Raw genomic sequence first — 17,865 nt, forward strand, 5'->3', positions numbered from 1 at the left:
GTCATACTCATTAAAATGAGTAGCATTATATTTTGTTAAAGAGATCTAAAACAGCCATATACACATACATATCATAAAGCTGGTGTGATAAAAGGTCAAATTATTTATCGAATAAATGTTCAGAGAAAGGAAATCCGTTACAACAGACACAGACTGCCATCTGCTGGACATTGTACACATTTAATTTACTGATTTTACTGATTTAATTTATCATTGTGGGGAAAAAAATTTAAATAAATGACAGTGATAGTTCAGGACACTTTAGTAGCACTGAGTAACCAACCATGACAAAATCTATAAATGAATACAGGTTTGTAAGATTTAGTTTTATTATGTGCTTTGATTTGAAAATGTTTTTACAAAATTGGGTACACTGTAACATACAGAAAGTATTTTTGTTGTAAAAAAGGCAGAGGTGTGTTTAAGACATATCAAATGTGATAGTGAAATAATTTATCTTCTTTTACGAGGATGTTCAGCAGCAGCAGAACTCCTTCAGTCTGAGCGTGTGTGCGTGTGTGCGTGTGTGTGTGAGTGTGTGTGTGTGTGCGTGTGTGTGCGTGTGTGTGTGTGTGTGTGTGTGTGTGTGTGTGTGTTCAGAGATGCTGGTGCAGCCACAGCACTGTGTTGAGGAAGCAGTCGGCCTGTGTGTCCACTCTGGACAGAGAATGTCCGTCTTCTGGAAACCACAACAGTCTGCATGGACAAACAGACGATTGGCAGAGCTAAAGATCAGTCTTAATAATCACAAGTATTAGTCTTGATGAGGGTGAGGACAAAATAAAAGGAATGCCTGAGCTGAATTAAAACCTCTGTTGTGTTGGATCAGATTGTCCAGTTGTGTTTATTGGGTGTATTTAATGTATGTATGTATGTATGTATGTTGTACCTGACAGGTGAAGCTCTGCTCTTCAGTGCTTTGTAGAGCTCGAGACCCTGGTGAGGAGACACTCGCCTGTCTCTGGCCCCCAGCATTAGTAAGACTGGAGCCTTGATCTACAAAGGAACACACAGATAAAAACACTGTACATTTACACACACACACACACACATTCTCTTTATGAAACAGACTCCTGAACTCTGCTCCTGTGTCTAGGTAAGTAATCTCGCTTTGCCAGACCCTCCTCCAAAGCGCGCTGAAGGAGGGTCTGGCTACTCCACACAGCATTCGGGGATGGGAGGAAAACGTGCTCTAGTTTAATGGCATTTCTTTAAACCAATCAGAATCGTCATGGGCGGTGCTAAACTCCGCACAGAGCCACTGCAAAATAGTCGTGCGAGAGAAAACTCAGATTGGACATATAGTCCAGCTAGCTGTCCATTTATCATGCAGAGATCTGAGGAGCAGTCAACAATAGTCCTCATAAATCCACTGAATTTAAAATTCCAACACAAAGAAAGCGGAAGGATACGGAAAATATATGCATCCGGTGGAATTTCCTGCAGCACCGGAGCAATCCGGAAGTGGAACACAAAGGATATAGACTACTAGATAAGTAATGACTGAATTTTCAGGTACATTTGCAGTATAGTTTCCTCTCTGAATAAATCCTAATTTAGCTCAACAGTTGGGTCAAAAATCCGCTTATACGTGGCTGGGTTGAGTCAGCGGGTAGAGCAGGCGCACATATACTGAGAGGTTTATGCCTCGACGCAGAGGTCCAGGGTTTGAATCCGACCTGTGACGATTTCCTGCATCTCTTCCCCCTCTCTCTCCTCACTCTTTCTTACCTAGCTGTCCTGTCAAAAATTAAAGGCGGAAAAGCCCAAAAAATAATCTTTAAAAAAAAATGTTTTTAAAAATCCACTTATACGACAGACAATCATTATTTATGGAAAAACATTTGATTTTTATGACCTTTTGGCCTATTCTCTATAAAAGTGTGCGAGTGTCTGACCTGAGCAGCATGTGTGATGGGTGACTTCTGTAACATGGCAGCCAGGGCTTCAGCAGTGGGTATCTGGTCATATGAGTATTGAAGCCCCACACTGGTGTAACGCCTGGAGACGCAGAGAGAGTATAAGTACATTCAAACGTTTGGCTGTGTTGCAGCGGAGCTAAAGCTCATGTGTGTACAGTATGAGTTGTTGTGTACGTGCATGTGTCTCACCAGTCTACTATGTCACTGGTGCCCAATAAAGTAGCAGCATTAATGACAGGGTTCCTGGCAGCACAAGCTCTGTAGAACTCTGGGTACTGACCAACCAGATGACAAGACAGGAAACCCCCGTGAGAACCACCAATCACAGCCAGTCGTTTGGGGTCAAGGGTGATGTCCATCTGCAGCGCAGTGAGCACCGCCGTCTGGATAAAGACACAGTTATTCATATTTTCAGTTCCAGGGTGATACTGAGTTGTTAATGGATAAACACATGAGTGACTAAAAAAGTGTGCCAGCCTTCTTCCTTTCACTGATTTTTTTTTAATTCTAAGGTTTTTTTTGGCCATCCTTACTCTATCCAGGACTCTGTGTCAGCCAGTACCTGCACATCTTTAACATCCTGGCTTCCGATCTGACCAATCAGGGACAAAATGCTGTCTTGGCCGAACCCTGTGGATCCCCGGTAGTTCACTAGATAGAGAGACACAAAGAGGGACGGAGAGGGAGGACAGCAAAATCAAAAGATAAATAGTGAAGCCTTTGATAATGTGAATTTAGGAGGATTACTGTTTTAGTTTTTTACTGGTTTTCACCTAATTCAAACAAGATCTTAGTTTAAACTGTTTTTCATACAGATTTAATATACCATCACACAAAAAAGACACAGGCCATTTTTTTAAGTAAACTACATTATCTTGTGACATTTGCAAAATGCAAATGAGGCCCCATCTCCTTTTCAGTAGTTCAACATTTTGGGAAATATGCTCATCCACTTTCTTGCAGGGAGTTAGACAAGAAGATCGATAGCCCTCGCATATCTGTGTACTAAATATGAAGATACAGCCAGAAGGCAGTTTAAGTGTTTGTGCATGTTGCGTGTGTATGTGTGTGTGTGTGTGTGTGTGTGTGTATGAGAGAAACAGAGGCGTCTCACCCATGAGCACAGCGAAGCCGAGTCTAGCCAGTCCAGCTGTGGTGCAATTCCATTCTGCTGCGAACTGGGAGTGGGGGCCACCTGGGGGAGACAAAAATAGAAGCCTAATGTAAATCAAGCAATATGTTTCATCCTGGAAACAGAAATACAGCAACGGCACAGATAAGTAAACACAGACCATGGATGAAGACGACCAGAGGTGTCTTGGCTTCATAGAGGGGCGGTTTAACCAGGACAGCCCCGAAGTCTAAACCAGCTGATGAGAGAGAGAGATTGTCGTCACAGCAAGTTTCATATGGGAATAGTGATAGACATTTTGACCCACTGTTACCCACTGGTGTGTGTGTGTGTGTGTGTGTGTGTGTGTGTGTGTGTGTGTGTGTGTGTGTGTGTGTGTGTGTGTGTGTGTGTGTGTGTGAGATGCTCACAGTAGTGTGTGTTGTCCTCCTCTGCTGGAGGTGTAACATCTAGAACTGTCCAGTGGAAGTCAAATGTCATGACGGGCTGCTGCAGGGTTCGCCAGGTCACAGCCTCATCTGCTGAGGGGAGAAAACCCACCCTCTGCACGCACAGACGCACACACACACAAACACACAAACACACAAACACACAAACACGTAGTCCATAAAACAAAGAAATCCCATGTAAATGAGTATTTTTATCTGACTAATCTTGTTTAACAATGCAGTAAACTATATTTGAGCATAATGCAGTGTGCGTGTGCGTTCAGTCTGACCAGAGTGGGAGGTGTGTTAGGGCTTGAGCAGCAGACGACCATCAGGTCCTTCTGGACTGTCAGCAGCTTCCAGCTGCCATAAACTGAGAGATCAGAGAGACCTGCAGGGGAGAGGAGGTTACAACAAAGACAGAAAGAAGTGATGAAGGAAAGCCATAGCACGGTAGAGCCACGATAGAGAGAGACCAACGCAGAGATGAAGGTCTGGTAAGTTTTTTAAGGGATTTTAAAAAGTATGTACCCATCATAAATTGTATGGGCGTTGATGATATGTCCAGAGCTTATATATCCAAATCACAGATGTAGATGACATGCAGAAGATGCTCTTTAAATAAAATGTATTTGAATAGTTAAATTATCTTTATTGTTAGTGTACTTTGCCAGCTACATTCAGCTCGTGAAAAACATCTTCAACTGAGCACTTCTTAAAATATAAATCCAAACAAAAACAATCATTACTATTGATGAAATGTAGTCATCTATAAATTGTATTTGTCTTTAATTTGATGTCATCTTTGGCGCTCAGTTCATGCTCCGGTGGTGTTTCTGCAACTTTTGACTTTTATTTTGAAATTCCTCTATTGGATGTTGGTGGCAACATTCAGTCTGTTGGTCTTGATGTACCTTCCTGTTCTCTCTGGTGCTCCTGATGATGAAGATGAGAAGGTGGAGGAGGAAGAGGAAAAGGAGGAGGAGAAGGAGGAAAAGGATGAGGAGAAGGAGGAAGAGGAGGAGGAGGAGGAATAGAAAGAGGAGGAAAAGGAAAAGAAAGAGGAGGAAGACATGATGACAGAGGAGAGAGAGGAACAGCGTGAGGAGAGGGAGGAAAAGGAGGAAGAGAAGGAAAAGGAAGAAAAGCAGGAGACGGGGGAGGATGGGGAGGCCAACTGGGGGAAGGAGGCGGCGGAAACAGAGGAGAGAGGGGAGGATGAGAGAAAGGAGAAGGAGGAGGAGGGAAAAGAAGAGATGGAGATGAGGACAAAAGAGAGAGAGGAGGAGGAGGAAGAGCAGGAGGAGGAGGAGGAGGAGGAGGAGGAGGAGGAGGAGGGGATGGACTCTTACTATCAGAGAGGGAGGTAACTTTGTTTGATCTTCGGTCAACCATAAAGAGATCCTGAGAGAGAGAGACATACAGAGAGAGAGAGAGAGAGAGAGAGAGAGAGAGAGAGAGAGAGAGAGAGAGAATGAGTCATAGAAAGTGTTACAATGACATGATGATTTTGATGATTTAAAGGAATATTCAACATTTTGGGAAATACGCTTATCTGCTTTCTGGCCGAGAGTTAGACGAGAAAATCGATATGTAGCAAGACCCAGGAGTTAATTAGATTAGAGTCTAGATAGAGTTTAGATAGATTAGAGGCTAGTGATAAGAGTCAAACTATTCCTTAAATGTGTGGTTGTTACCTTCCAGTTTCTGCGAGCGCTGCTGAACACCACTCTCTGACCATCTGCAGACCAGCAGCAGGGCGGCAGAGCTTCATACACACCTGCAAACTCCCCTGAAACAAAGAAACATGGAGAGAATAAACGTGTTACCTTTCATTTTTTTATAACCGTTTTTATAATGCTGGTCTTCCACCGAGCACTCTTACTCTCCCTATCAGCTCTTTTATCCTTCTTCGTAAACAACGTCTTAAATTTTAGTATCCGCTTCCTAAAACAGGTCACATAGACAATAATAAACCAAACAGGGATTGCATTTATACATAAAGCCAAGAATAATGAGCAAGTTGCTCTGGATAAAGATAATAATACAAATGTATAATATTGTACAGATGTTTATTCTATTGTGCCAAGCTGAGGTATATTAAAGTTATTAATGCAGATGACTTGAAAAAAAGGTTAAGCCATGTTAGCGGCTCTACGATGTTGTTCGTGGGCAAACAAGTTAGCAAGTATTTACCATATTCACCATCCTAATTTAGCATGTTAGCATCCTAACATTTGCTATTTAGCACACAGTACAGCCAAGGCTGATGGTAATGTCATTAGTTTTGTAGGTAGTCGATAATAAACTAAACTATTGAGCAAAATACAATTTTGACCTGATGATGGTACTATAAGTCAGAAAATCACCATAGTTACTACAGTTTATCCTGAGGGGGTAGGTGTATGTGTTAAAAAAAAAATTTGACATTGCCATCCCTAAAGCACACCACTAGTGTGACAGTATGTAACCTACCAGTCTGTGGTCTGTTAACAACATCCAGCAGTGTGGATGTCTTCTCGCTCTTCAGGTCTAACTGTGGAGGATTAATAGTCACTGTTTACAGAAGGAAAACACAGATACACATGCGCACGCACGCACGTACGTGTGTGTGTGCGCCTTCATTTTGGCTGGTGTATGTTGGTTCATCCAGGGTGGGTTCAGACTGTACGTGTGTGTGTCTTTCATAAATGCAGGATTACCCTGCACAAAGTCCCACTTAATTAAACACACACACACACACACACACACACACACACACACACACACACACACACACACACACTGCGTGGCACTATCTTTGTGGGGACCCGTTATTGACATAATGCATTGCCTAGCCCCTTACCCTTACCCTAACCATCAAAACTAAATGCCTAACCTTAACCCTTACCCTCACCCTAACCATAACCTTATTCTAACCCTAATCCTAAAACCAAGTCTTAACCCTCAAACAGCCCTTTAAAGTTGTGGGGTCCAGCATTTTGGCCCCAGAAAGCTTTCCGGACCCCACAAGTATACTGTATACCCGGTTTTTGGACTCCACGAATATAGTTAAAGAACACACGCACGCACGCACGCACGCACTCACACACACACACACACACACACACACACACACACACACGCGCGCACACACACACACACACACACACACACACACACACACACACACTGTACCTGACGCAGACTGAGGCACTGGTTGTGAGGACCAAACACTCGACCCTGCAGGTAGATCAGCACGGACCCATCTGGACTCAGCCTGGGACAGGACACCGACAGGTTGTCCCCAGACAGATACTCTGGTTGGGAGGGAGGAGGACGTACAGGGATCAGATGAGCAGTGCGGAGAGAATGTGTGAGTGTGATTCATTAAGAAAGAGACAAATGTGCTCACCACAGTTTCCATCCAGGTCGAGTTTAAATAACGCTGACCTGAAACAGAATTTTAAGAGAAAGGGACACAAAATGAAACTGCAAACTGGATCTTCCACTGTTTAGTTTGAGCCCTGCTATACGAATAAACTATATTTTTTACATGACTCAATAAACTAAATGTTTAACATTGTTTCTGCCCTTTCGGCTCAGTCGCTGCTGTTTTCTATTTTCCTTTTCTTTTCGATTCAGCAGATCTTATGAACAAGAACATTACCTCCCCTGCCACCAATATACTGTAGTAGTAATATTAACAATGAAAATAATGATAATTTTCTGATATTATGTAATCTGATCATTTTTAGTGGGTTTATATACAATATGTGTTAAAAAAAGAGATTTTTTTTCTTATGTGCCAGTATAATTTATGTCATTTTTTCCTGATAGTTTTTTGTTTACTTATCCAAATCAAAACTTGGGATTTTCGGATGTATAAATAAACTTCACTTGACATTATTCATTTGTTTATTTTGGTTGAATCAGAAAACAAAGCAGCTATCTAACCTGCGGTTGGAGCAGAACCTCAGTCCGAGTCTGAAGGGTTCGTGGTACCAACCAACAAAAAACACTGACTGACTGCTGGGAGCCCACAGAGCCTGGAGGACAACACACACACACACAATATTATTAAAGATGTCAATCAATCTGCATTGGCACAAAATCACACTGGGATTCTGAATTGACATTTGACCTCCACACACGGCCTCCTGCACACTGGCTGCGTGGCGTGAGCGTGGCGTTTCTGTTGCGTGTCAGTTGCGTGCCGTCTTGTCTGTACACATGTATGTTTCCCATTGATACAATGAAATAATAGCGTGTATACTTCATGTTAAACATAAATATATACTGATTTCATTACAGCAAAGACAACGGCGGCAGTATTGACGGCAAAATAGGCTACAAAATATTTCGTTCTGCATTGACAGGTGCAATATTTGAAAATCGATAATTATTTATTTTTATTTTTTTAAATTACATTTATATCTGCATTTATGTCAGAACCTAGAGACTTTCAAACATCAACATTTATTTGATTTGATTACATTTATTTATTAAATGTATTTGTGCCAAAATGACATATAAACATCTTTTCGTATTCTATTTTACCTGGAAACGCTTCCAACACGCTTGCATGTCGCGTGAAAAATAGGCATTGGTCCTATTTCTTGCATGCACGCGTTTTCAGCGTGGCTCGAGCCGGAGCCGTGCATGTCACGCAGGCAGTGTGCAAGCTCTAACCTGTTAACATGGGAACCGAAATAAAAATGGACACGCCACGCAGCTGACACGCTCACGGCACGCAGGCAGTGTGCAGGAGGCCTAACAGTCAATAATCCTGCAGTGTCAGGTGAAAGTCGCTGAAAGCGCCTCTGTCCTCACCTGTCCAGGTGAGACGTCGGGCGGGACGCCCTGCAGCACAGTGACAGAGCCAGTCTGCAGATTCACAACACAAATCACCGGGACGCTCTTATTGGTCAAAGCCTCGCCCCAGTCTTCGCAGTACACACTCCTGTCCTGTTTGGGCACAATAACACACACAAGCAACTTAAGTGACACATTAACACTTTTCTGTGTAGTTAATGACATGAATGTCATTTTCAGTGTTATTTGGCTTAAGAATTTATTATAGAAAATCTTGTATCCTTCTGTTGGATTTACAATCTGCTTGATATTCTTACCTTCCTGCATGCAGATTCCCCATCATGTGTTTCTATTGATGTGTTCTTGCTCTTCTCAGCTACATACAGCAGTTTGTTCTCACACTCCGACCATGACAGACAGCCAAACTGTGCTGCGCGCGCGCACACACACACACACACACACACACATGAACACGCAACAATGCAAGGGTGCATCCGCCCACTCACTTTACAAAAGTGGAAAACACTACATAAGTTGATGTGACTGGGTCAGTGATGCTTAGCTAGTTCTTTATTGTTGGCACAAACAGGAAAAAACATGTAAAGCACAAAACATCTGTCTCACCGTCATCGTACACTCGGCCGTGTTTGTTGAGAGCAGTCAGGTTGAGGCATTTCCTGAGGCCGTGGCGGTCCCATATCTTAACAGCAACAAAGCATAAACAACAGTCTGTCAGGATGCTCAAACACTGTTCTTACAGAGGATACTGCAATCTATTTTTCTCACCTCGAGGAGCTGGTGGCCACTTGTTTCCCTGACAACAGCCCTCAGGGCTCGAATGGGAGAGAGTCCACTCAGTAACCTGAGGAGCAGAAGAGAAATAAAAACTTTTGATTAAAGCCAAACTCAACACCAGGCTGAAAACCAATGCTTCACTGTACTCTCTGACTAATGCTACGTTTACACGTGGCCGGCTATTTTCATAAACGGACATTTCAACCTCTCCGTTTTCAAAAATAACATCGTGCACAGCTGTCAGTTTTCAGAAAAGTGTTCGTTTACACGTACCCGTGAATATATGCCGTCAAGAGCATGCCAAACCTGTAGGTGGCAGTGTAACGAGAAGCTCAAGCCCACGTTAGCCAATCAGAATCCCAAAAATAGCAACAAGAGCAACGAATCACTTCCTCTCTCTTCTCTTCCTCACTTCTTCGGCTGCCTAAACCTCCGTTTGTGTCAGTTTACATGCAAACGTGCAAACAAAGTTTTCCAAAATCTCCAATCTGGCCGGAGTTTTTAGAAAGAATCGTTTTCAGAGGTTAATTCTCCGTTTGCATCTAAACGAAGGGCACAAACAAAGAGAAATGTCTCAGTTTTTCAAAATAACCATGTACGTGTAAACGGGGTATAAAAGTTTAACAGTCTGTTGTAGGGGTGCACAATATATCGACTCAATATCGTTATCACGATATCACGTTGCGTGATATTATACCGAAAGTCTCGCGATAATTACGCGATATTTTGTTTGCGTTGCATCCCGCCCGACATGTACCCAAAGAGTAAAGAAGCAACAAGAGGCGAAACTCAATAGAACGTTGTGTTACATTCAGTCCAAGATGGCGGAGCTGCAGTTCCATTGAGTTTCTCCTCTTATTACGTCTATACTCTTTGATGCACCTCTCGAAAAATACACATCACTTGGTAGCGTTGTATTTCCCCTGACTCATTTCCTGGTTCTCCTTCTCCATAAACAACATGAAATCAAGGAGAGGGTTAACTTTTCCTGCTACAGATTTTCCACCGTGGTCAGAAAGAACAGAGGAGACACTTAAGTTTCTCTCACTAACACTCTAGGGTCACTATTCGCTCCGAAGACATTGCGTCACTCTCTCACTTCTACCTCGCTCTACCACACACCAGAGCACGTATAAACATCAGCTGCGTGGAGCCTCCGCAGAACTATAAAACGAAGCGAAAGAAAAGAAAGGACCTAAAGAGAAAGCGAAGAGTGGAGCAAAAAGAACACAAAAGTAAGAAAGTGAGTGTTGCCCTGGGAGACGACAAAATAACAGAGATTGAAAGGAAACCTGCCTAGCCTACCCCCGGTTGCTTGGTAACGGTAAACAGAAATTCTCCGGTGCTACCTTAAACCACGTCTTAAAAGTTACTTCAGAGGTATTGTTAAGTCACAAGAACGATGTTTTTGGATTTAAAAGTATTTATTTCTCGATAAAAGTAACACAATATATGAGATTAAATGCCAAACATATCAGATATATACATAAATACGATGTCCTGAAGCGTTTTTCATCCATCTTCGTCCGCTTATCCGCTCTCGGGTCGCGGGGGTAGCAGCTCCAGCAGGGGACCCCAAACTTCCCTTTCCCGAGCCACATTAACCAGCTCCGACTGGGGGATGCCGAGGCGTTCCCAGGCCAGGTTGGAGATATAATCCCTCCACCTAGTCCTGGGTCTTCCCCGAGGCCTCCTCCCAGCTGGACGTGCCTGGAACACCTCCCTAGGGAGGCGCCCAGGAACCACCTCAACTGGCTCCTTTCGACGCGAAGGAGCAGCGGCTCTACTCCGAGCTCCTCACGGATGACTGAGCTTCTCACCCTATCTCTAAGGGAGACGCCAGCCACCCTCCTGAGGAAACCCATTTCGGCCGCTTGTACCCTGGATCTCGTTCTTTCGGTCATGACCCAGCCTTCATGACCATAGGTGAGGGTAGGAACGAAAACTGACCGGTAGATCGAGAGCTTTGCCTTCTGGCTCAGCTCTCTTTTCGTCACAATGGTGCGATAGATTGAATGTAATACCGCACCCGCTGCGCCGATTCTCCGACCAATCTCCCGCTCCATTGTCCCCTCACTCGCGAACAAGACTCCAAGGTACTTGAACTCCTTCACTTGGGGTAAGGACTCATTCCCTACCTGGAGAAGGCACTCCATCGGTTTCCTGCTGAGAACCATGGCCTCCGATTTAGAGGTGCTGATCCTCATCCCAGCCGCTTCACACTCGGCTGTGAACCGATCCAGTGAGTGCTGAAGGTCACAGGCCGATGATGCCATCAGGACCACATCATCTGCAGCGATGAGATCCCCAGCCCACCGAACTGCAACCCCTCTCCACCCCAACTACGCCTCGATATCCTGTCCATAAATACTACAAACAGAATTGGTGACAAAGCGCAGCCCTGGCGGAGGCCAACCCTCACCTGAAACAAGTCCGACTTACTGCCGAGAACCCGGACACAGCTCTCGCTTTGGTTGTACAGAGATTGGATGGCCCTGAGAAGGGACCCCCCTCACCCCATACTCCCGCAGCACCTTCCACAGTATCTCCCAGGGGACCCGGTCATAGGCCTTCTCCAGATCCACAAAGCACATGTAGACCGGTTGGGCATACTCCCAGGCTCCCTCCAGGATCCTTGCGAGGGTAAAGATCTGGTCCGTTGTTCCACGATCAGGACGGAATCCGCATTGTTCCTCTTCAACCTGAGGTTCGACTATCAACCGAACCCTCCTTTCCAGCACCTTGGAGTAGACTTTACCAGGGAGGCTGAGAAGTGTGATACCCCTATAATTGGCACATACCCTCTGGTCCCCCTTTTTGAAAAGGGGAACCACCACCCCGGTCTGCCACTCCTTAGGCACCGTCCCAGACTTCCACGCAATGTTGAAGAGGCGTGTCAACCAAGACAACCCCTCCACACCCAGAGCTTTAAGCATTTCTGGACGGATCTCATCAATCCCTGGGGCTTTGCCACTGTGGAGTTGTTTAACTACCTCAGCAACTTCCACCAGGGAAATTGACGATAATCCCCCATCATCCTCCAGCTCTGCCTCTACCATAGAGGGCGTATTAGTCGGATTTAGGAGTTCCTCAAAGTGCTCCTTCCACCGCCCTATTACCTCCTCAGTTGAGGTCAACAGCGTCCCATCCTTACTGTACACAGCTTGGATGGTTCCCCGCTTCCCCCTATTGAGGTGTCGAACGGTTTTCCAGAAGCACCTTGGTGCCGACCGAAAGTCCTTCTCCATGTCTTCTCCGAACTTCTCCCACACCCGCTGCTTTGCCTCTTTCACGCCAGAGACTGCAGCCCTTCAGGCCCTCCGGTACCTTGCCACTGCCTCCGGAGTCCTCTGGGATAACATATCCCGGAAAGACTCCTTCTTCAGTTGGATGCCTTCCCTGACCACCGGTGTCCACCACGGTGTTCGTGGGTTACCGCCCCTTGAGGCACCTAAGACCCTAAGACCACAGCTCCTCGCCGCAGCTTCAGCAATGGAAACTTTGAACATTGTCCACTCGGGTTCAATGCCCCCAGCCTCCACAGGGATGCACGAAAAGCTCCGCCGGAGGTGTGAGTTGAAAGTCTGTCAGACAGGGGCCTCCTCCAGACGTTCCCAATTTACCCGCACTACCCGTTTGGGCTTACCAGGTCTGTCCAGAGTCTTCCCCCACCCCCTGACCCAACTCATCACCAGATGGTGATCGGTTGACAGCTCTGCCCCTCTCTTCACCCGAGTGTCCAAAACATACGGCCTCAGATCAGATGAAACAATTATAAAATCGATCATTGACCTTTGGCCTAGGGTGCTCTGGTACCAAGTACACTTATGAGCATCCCTATGTTCGAACATGGTGTTCGTTATAGACAATCCATGACTAGCACAGAAGTCCAACAACAAACAACCACTCTGGTTTAGATCAGGGAGGCCGTTCCTCCCAATCACGCCTCTCCATGTGTTTCCATCATTGCCCACGTGCGCGTTGAAGTCCCCCAGCAGAACTATGGAGTCCCCCACTGGAGCCCCATACAGGACTCCACTCAAGGTCTCCAAGAAGGCCGAATACTCCGAACTCTTGTTTGGTGCATTTGCACAAACAACAGTCAGAGTTTTCCCCCCCCACAACCCGCAGGCGTAGGGAGGCGACCCTCTCATCCACCGGGGTAAACTCCAACGTAGCGGCGCTCAGTGAGTATCCCCACACCCGCCCGGCGCCTCACACCCTGGGCAACTCCGGAGAAGAAAAGAGTCCAACCCCTATCCAGGAGTATGGTTCCAGAACCGAGACTCTGCGTAGAGGTAAGCCCCACCAGATCTAACCGGTAGCGCTCCACCTCCCGCACCAGTTCCGGCTCCTTCCCCCACAGAGAGGTGACATTCCACGTCCCCAGAGCCAGTGTCTGCTGCCTGGGTCTGGTCCGTCGAGGCCCCTGACCTTCACTGCCACCCATGTGGCAGCGCACCCGGACCCAGCGGTTCCTCCCACAGGTGGTGGGCACATGGGATGGAGAGATGGATGCCACGTAGCTTTTTCGGGCTGTGCCCGGCCGGGCTCCGTGGCAAACCCGGCCACCAGACGCTCGCTGACGAGCCCTCCATCTGGGCATGGCTCCAGACGGGGGCCCCGGGCTTCCTCCGGGCAGGGTCATTCCATCTCTTCCTCGGTAGGCTTGGGTATCGAGTATCGAGTATTGATTGGAACCGGGACTAGCTTTGCGATTTTCTCGGACTCGTTCAAAAGTTTAAATTTCGATTCCTAGTTTCGATTCACAGTCCGCCGACCAGAAGAAGAAACCGCTGAACACCAACGAAGAAGCTCCACCGGAAGTGTTGGCATAACCGAGCGAGTCGAACATGGATAGCGTGCGTCGGCGGTTCAAAGTGTGGCTTCACTTTTCTAAACAGAACGAAATCTCGGCAAAATGCAACATTTGCGACAAGATTGTTTAGTGCATAGGAGGGTGCACATCGAACATGATAAAGCACCTCCGAGTTCATGGAGTAGAAATAAATGTGTGCCCCGTCTTTGACGCGCTGCGCCGACCGTCCTCCGCTGCCTCTTCCTCTGGTTCTGGCTCTGGCTCCAACCCCAGCCTGGCACCGCAGTGACTGCACTGCAGTCCGAATCCGGTAAGTAAAACAATACATATACAATAAATAATGTCTTGCACCAACATTGAGGCAGCTAACAAATTAGCCCACGTATTTTTTCATAGACAATTTACGACCTGAGATTGCGAACGTTAGCCAGGCTGGTGACTCCACGACTCTGTGTTCTGTGTTTTCTCCACAGCAGGAGATACTATCTGTCCAGAACACTCACGCATCCTGCCTGAGAAGGCAGATATGGTCAAATAACAACTGTTTCTGATTTTATACTGTACCTGCTGCTAATCTGGACTGGGTTTTACAAGTTGTTTCTTATTGTTTATTTGCTATTCTGCACCAGGTTAGCCCATCAGTGGGAGCACGGTAACATGTTTAAGTACCTGCAGCATCATACACTCATGTGTAAATGTGTTTTCATGAGGTTTTCAAAAATAAAGCTCTCTTGAGGAAAGTGTACCCCAGTGAAAATATATTCATAATTTATAATATTTATATTCAAGTTCATAGATTTTATATTTATATTGTAGTTGAAAACAGCCCTGTGAGAAATTCATAGTAAAGTTCATAAAAAGTTCATAGAATTAAAATTGATGGAGATGGTCAGACTATTTCCTTCAGAAAGACCATTGGTTAGCTTTTTTGACCCTGCCTCTTAAAAGAATCGGAATCGAGAATCGTTAGGAACCGGAATCGAAACAAGGAATCGAAATCGGAATTGTTAAAATTCAAACGATACCCAACCCTATTCCTCGGTCACTCATAGGGTTTTTGAACCATTCTTTGTCTGGCCCCTCACCTGAGACCACTTTGCCTTGGGAGACCCTACCAGGAGCACAAAGCTCCAGACAACACAGCCCTCAGGTTCATAGGGACACACAAACCTCTCCACCACGATAAGGTGATGGTTCCCGTAGAGGCTGAAGCGTTTTCCGCCATCTTGAATTATTTTCTTCGACTTGAGCCTCACGCTGCCTTCACTCTGATTGGCAGTCGCTCGTGGCCAAACGGCCACTCCCATTGAAAATGAATGGTAGCTGTCTCTTGTAGCTAATGTGACTGTAGGGTAATGCCTCCTCCTCGGTAGCTTGGAAATACTTTGGTTTTAAGCCAACAGATGTGCATTGCATTGTTTTTTATACTGTAGTGTATATACAATCAGTACAACATGTCCTGTTCTATAGACATGCTCTTTATTTATTTATTTTATACTGTCCAAGCAGTAAAACATGTCCTGTTCTATAGACATGCTCTTTATTTATTTATTTTATACTGTCCAAGCAGTAAAACATGTCCTGTTCTGTAGACATGTTGGACCAGTCCAATATGACTGTCAGTTGAAATAAACCTTGTGCTGTAAGAAAACTTGTTTTATTTGTTATAAATCTATTTTGATGCGTTTTCCCATAACTTTGGTAATTTTACATATGTTTAAAAATATCGAAATTAATATCGATATCGCAATATTCATTATCGATATTGCAATATCACATTTTTTTCAATATCGTGCACCCCTAGTCTGTTGCATCTCTGACCACGCCCAGTATCACTGATGTAAACTGTAGCCACACCCACAGTGATGTCACACTTCTACGTCACTGCAGCACGGTGAGAAGTCAAAGCAAATGCATGGTTTTCAGCTGCTTTTAAGTTGCTCTTTAACCCCAAAATGGACAGTTGCTTTTTTTTGTTGCCAACTATATAATTATTGACATAATTTTAAAAAATGTGATTTGTTATTAAATTACAGTTGGTCTGGAAGAATAAATGGTGAGACTTTATTAATGATGTTATAAAATTCAATAAACGAAAACACAGTGTACAGAAGTATGTTCATATCTTATGCTGCTCAGATCTCATCTCATATTCAGGCTGCAGCATTAATTTGCATTCAAAGTTGTAATAGAACTCAGTGAAATCTCAGAGGATTTTAGGGTGTGTGCATGTACTCACTCTCCAGACACAGGTACACAGGGTCCTGGTGGGAGGACAGTCCTGATGCTCTGGTGGTTGTTGCTGTCTGCGATCAGAGTCCACTGCTGCGAGTAGCAAAGTCTGGAGCCCCGGACCAGGTCGCTCTGACTCCACTCTGGATGTGCACACGGTGAGAAGTTTTCCAAGTTGGGTTGAATAAAGAGATTATCCACACCTGTATAATAAAAACGTGTAGACACGCAATCCCAAGAGGCAAAATCTTCAACCTTATGTCTATGTATTTTATGGTCTTGGCCAGTAAATGCAAACTTCCTGGTTTAAAGGATCATAATTAGTTGATCACAGATACACAAGTTTTTTGTTTTTTTTTAAGATTATTTTTTTGGGCTTTTCCGCCTTTAATTTTTGACAGGACAGCTAGGTGAGAAAGGGGAGAGAGGGGGAAGACATGCAGGAAATTGTCACAGGTCGGATTCAAACCCTGGACCTCTGCGTCGAGGCATAAACCTCTCAGTATATGTGCGCCTGCTCTACCACAGAGCCAACCCGGCCACCACAGAAATTATTTTTACAAATGTATCTTCCAGTAACATTTACTTATCAAATTGTACTATTATATTAACTGTCACTCTCATCTATGGTTATGTTTATTGTTCAACTTTAAAATCTTACCTTAGACATATGTTTATGGTAATTAATGGTATTAATATATTAACAATGAGGATGCATGCAAAAACCTTTCATAGCCATTTTGCTTGAATCAGTGGTTATGAAGAGGACATGAGCGTCCTTCCCTCTACACACAATTCAATTCAATGACAACTGACAACAGTCAGGTTGAATGGTATTTTTCCAGAGAAACAGATGGGTTCACTCAGTAAACCTTTTTAAACCCACCCTCAGGAGATTACTGGCTACACCTAAAGAATAGTGAAATCATTCACTGTTGTTTGTTCCTTTCAACATATTTCTATATTGTATAATTTGATGAACTTTGCAGACTCCAGCAAAGCATTACACTTTATACATATACCCCATGTGTCATTGTGTGTGTGTGTGAGAGAGAGAGAGAGAGAGAGAGAGAGAGAGAGAGAGAGTGTAGTAGTAATGTTATTGTGCATGTAATGTTGTCTGCATCTTAAAACTGTATGTACATTTTAATGTTTCCCTGTTGTACTATGTGTCAATATGGTCGTGCTAATAAAGCCTCTTTTGAATTTGAAAGAGAGCAGCTCACCAGCAGTCACGGTGTAGGTCCGGAGCTCTGGAAGCTGCTCTTCACTCACATGAGCAAAAACAGGCGCAGGGAGACCGCTGAGCTCTCCGTACACCCCGGTGACTTGCCTGGGGTCCATCTGTGTCCGCTGCCCCACACACACACACACACGCTCACATTAAATCCCCAACCTGTCACACTCGCACGGTCAACACGAGAAGCTCAGACAAGTGCAAAACTCATGCATCAAGCAATTAAACTGTTAGCAGCTGTTCGGAAGGTTAAAGTAGTCACCAGGCTCGGTTTTAGTGCAGTTCCGTTCATTATTTTATTTATTGTATCGCCTTCCCCTGACCTGATACATTTCACAGCATGTTTTACTCACTTACTTTTACCAGCGCCTCCATGTTGCATTCATGAATGGACGATACCACTTTGGTTGGTTCGGAGGGGTGTAGTAGGAAAAAAAACGTGACCGCACGGGGGCAGCAGATGGTCAGAAAGGTGGTCATTCTTGATTAGTAATGTAAAGGGATAA

The 17,865-nt window shown here is 44.8% G+C and overlaps 1 protein-coding gene across 2 annotated transcripts; it reads right to left on the reverse strand.

Moving 5' to 3' along the window:
* Positions 1-305: 305 nt before the first annotated feature.
* zgc:136971 (S9 family peptidase) lies at positions 306-17,794 on the reverse strand. 2 transcript variants are annotated; one of them, XM_031286509.2, is made up of 22 exons: positions 17,717-17,794; positions 17,349-17,483; positions 16,130-16,265; positions 9,063-9,138; positions 8,901-8,976; positions 8,594-8,706; positions 8,295-8,429; positions 7,419-7,510; positions 6,877-6,914; positions 6,660-6,781; positions 5,958-6,018; positions 5,180-5,274; positions 4,835-4,886; positions 3,773-3,873; positions 3,465-3,597; positions 3,215-3,292; positions 3,037-3,117; positions 2,485-2,573; positions 2,112-2,305; positions 1,899-2,001; positions 890-996; positions 306-696 (listed from the first exon to the last, which is right to left on the reverse strand). In XM_031286509.2, exons 1-22 carry the CDS (start codon positions 17,739-17,741, stop codon positions 597-599), a joined length of 2,142 nt encoding a protein of 713 aa, XP_031142369.1. In that variant the 5' UTR covers positions 17,742-17,794; the 3' UTR covers positions 306-596. The 2 variants fall into 2 exon arrangements, with proteins under 2 accessions (XP_031142369.1, XP_031142370.1); XM_031286510.2 differs by having other exon boundaries at positions 17,349-17,475; positions 17,717-17,763.
* Between the last annotated feature and the right edge of the window lie 71 nt (positions 17,795-17,865).

The sequence above is a fragment of the Sander lucioperca genome, chromosome 12 (genome assembly GCF_008315115.2).
Source record: "Sander lucioperca isolate FBNREF2018 chromosome 12, SLUC_FBN_1.2, whole genome shotgun sequence".
NCBI lineage: Eukaryota > Metazoa > Chordata > Actinopteri > Perciformes > Percidae > Sander > Sander lucioperca.

Excerpts from the sequence above, each read along its gene's own strand:
- zgc:136971 (XM_031286509.2), bottom strand. The coding sequence starts at position 17,741 with ATGCAACATGGAGGCGCTGGTAAAA. Across the intron at positions 5,275-5,957 it reads TGTTAACAGACCACAGACTG|GGGAGTTTGCAGGTGTGTAT; the intron begins GTAGGTTACATA and ends TCTTTGTTTCAG. Across the intron at positions 3,598-3,772 it reads CTAACACACCTCCCACTCTG|AGGGTGGGTTTTCTCCCCTC; the intron begins GTCAGACTGAAC and ends CTGTGCGTGCAG.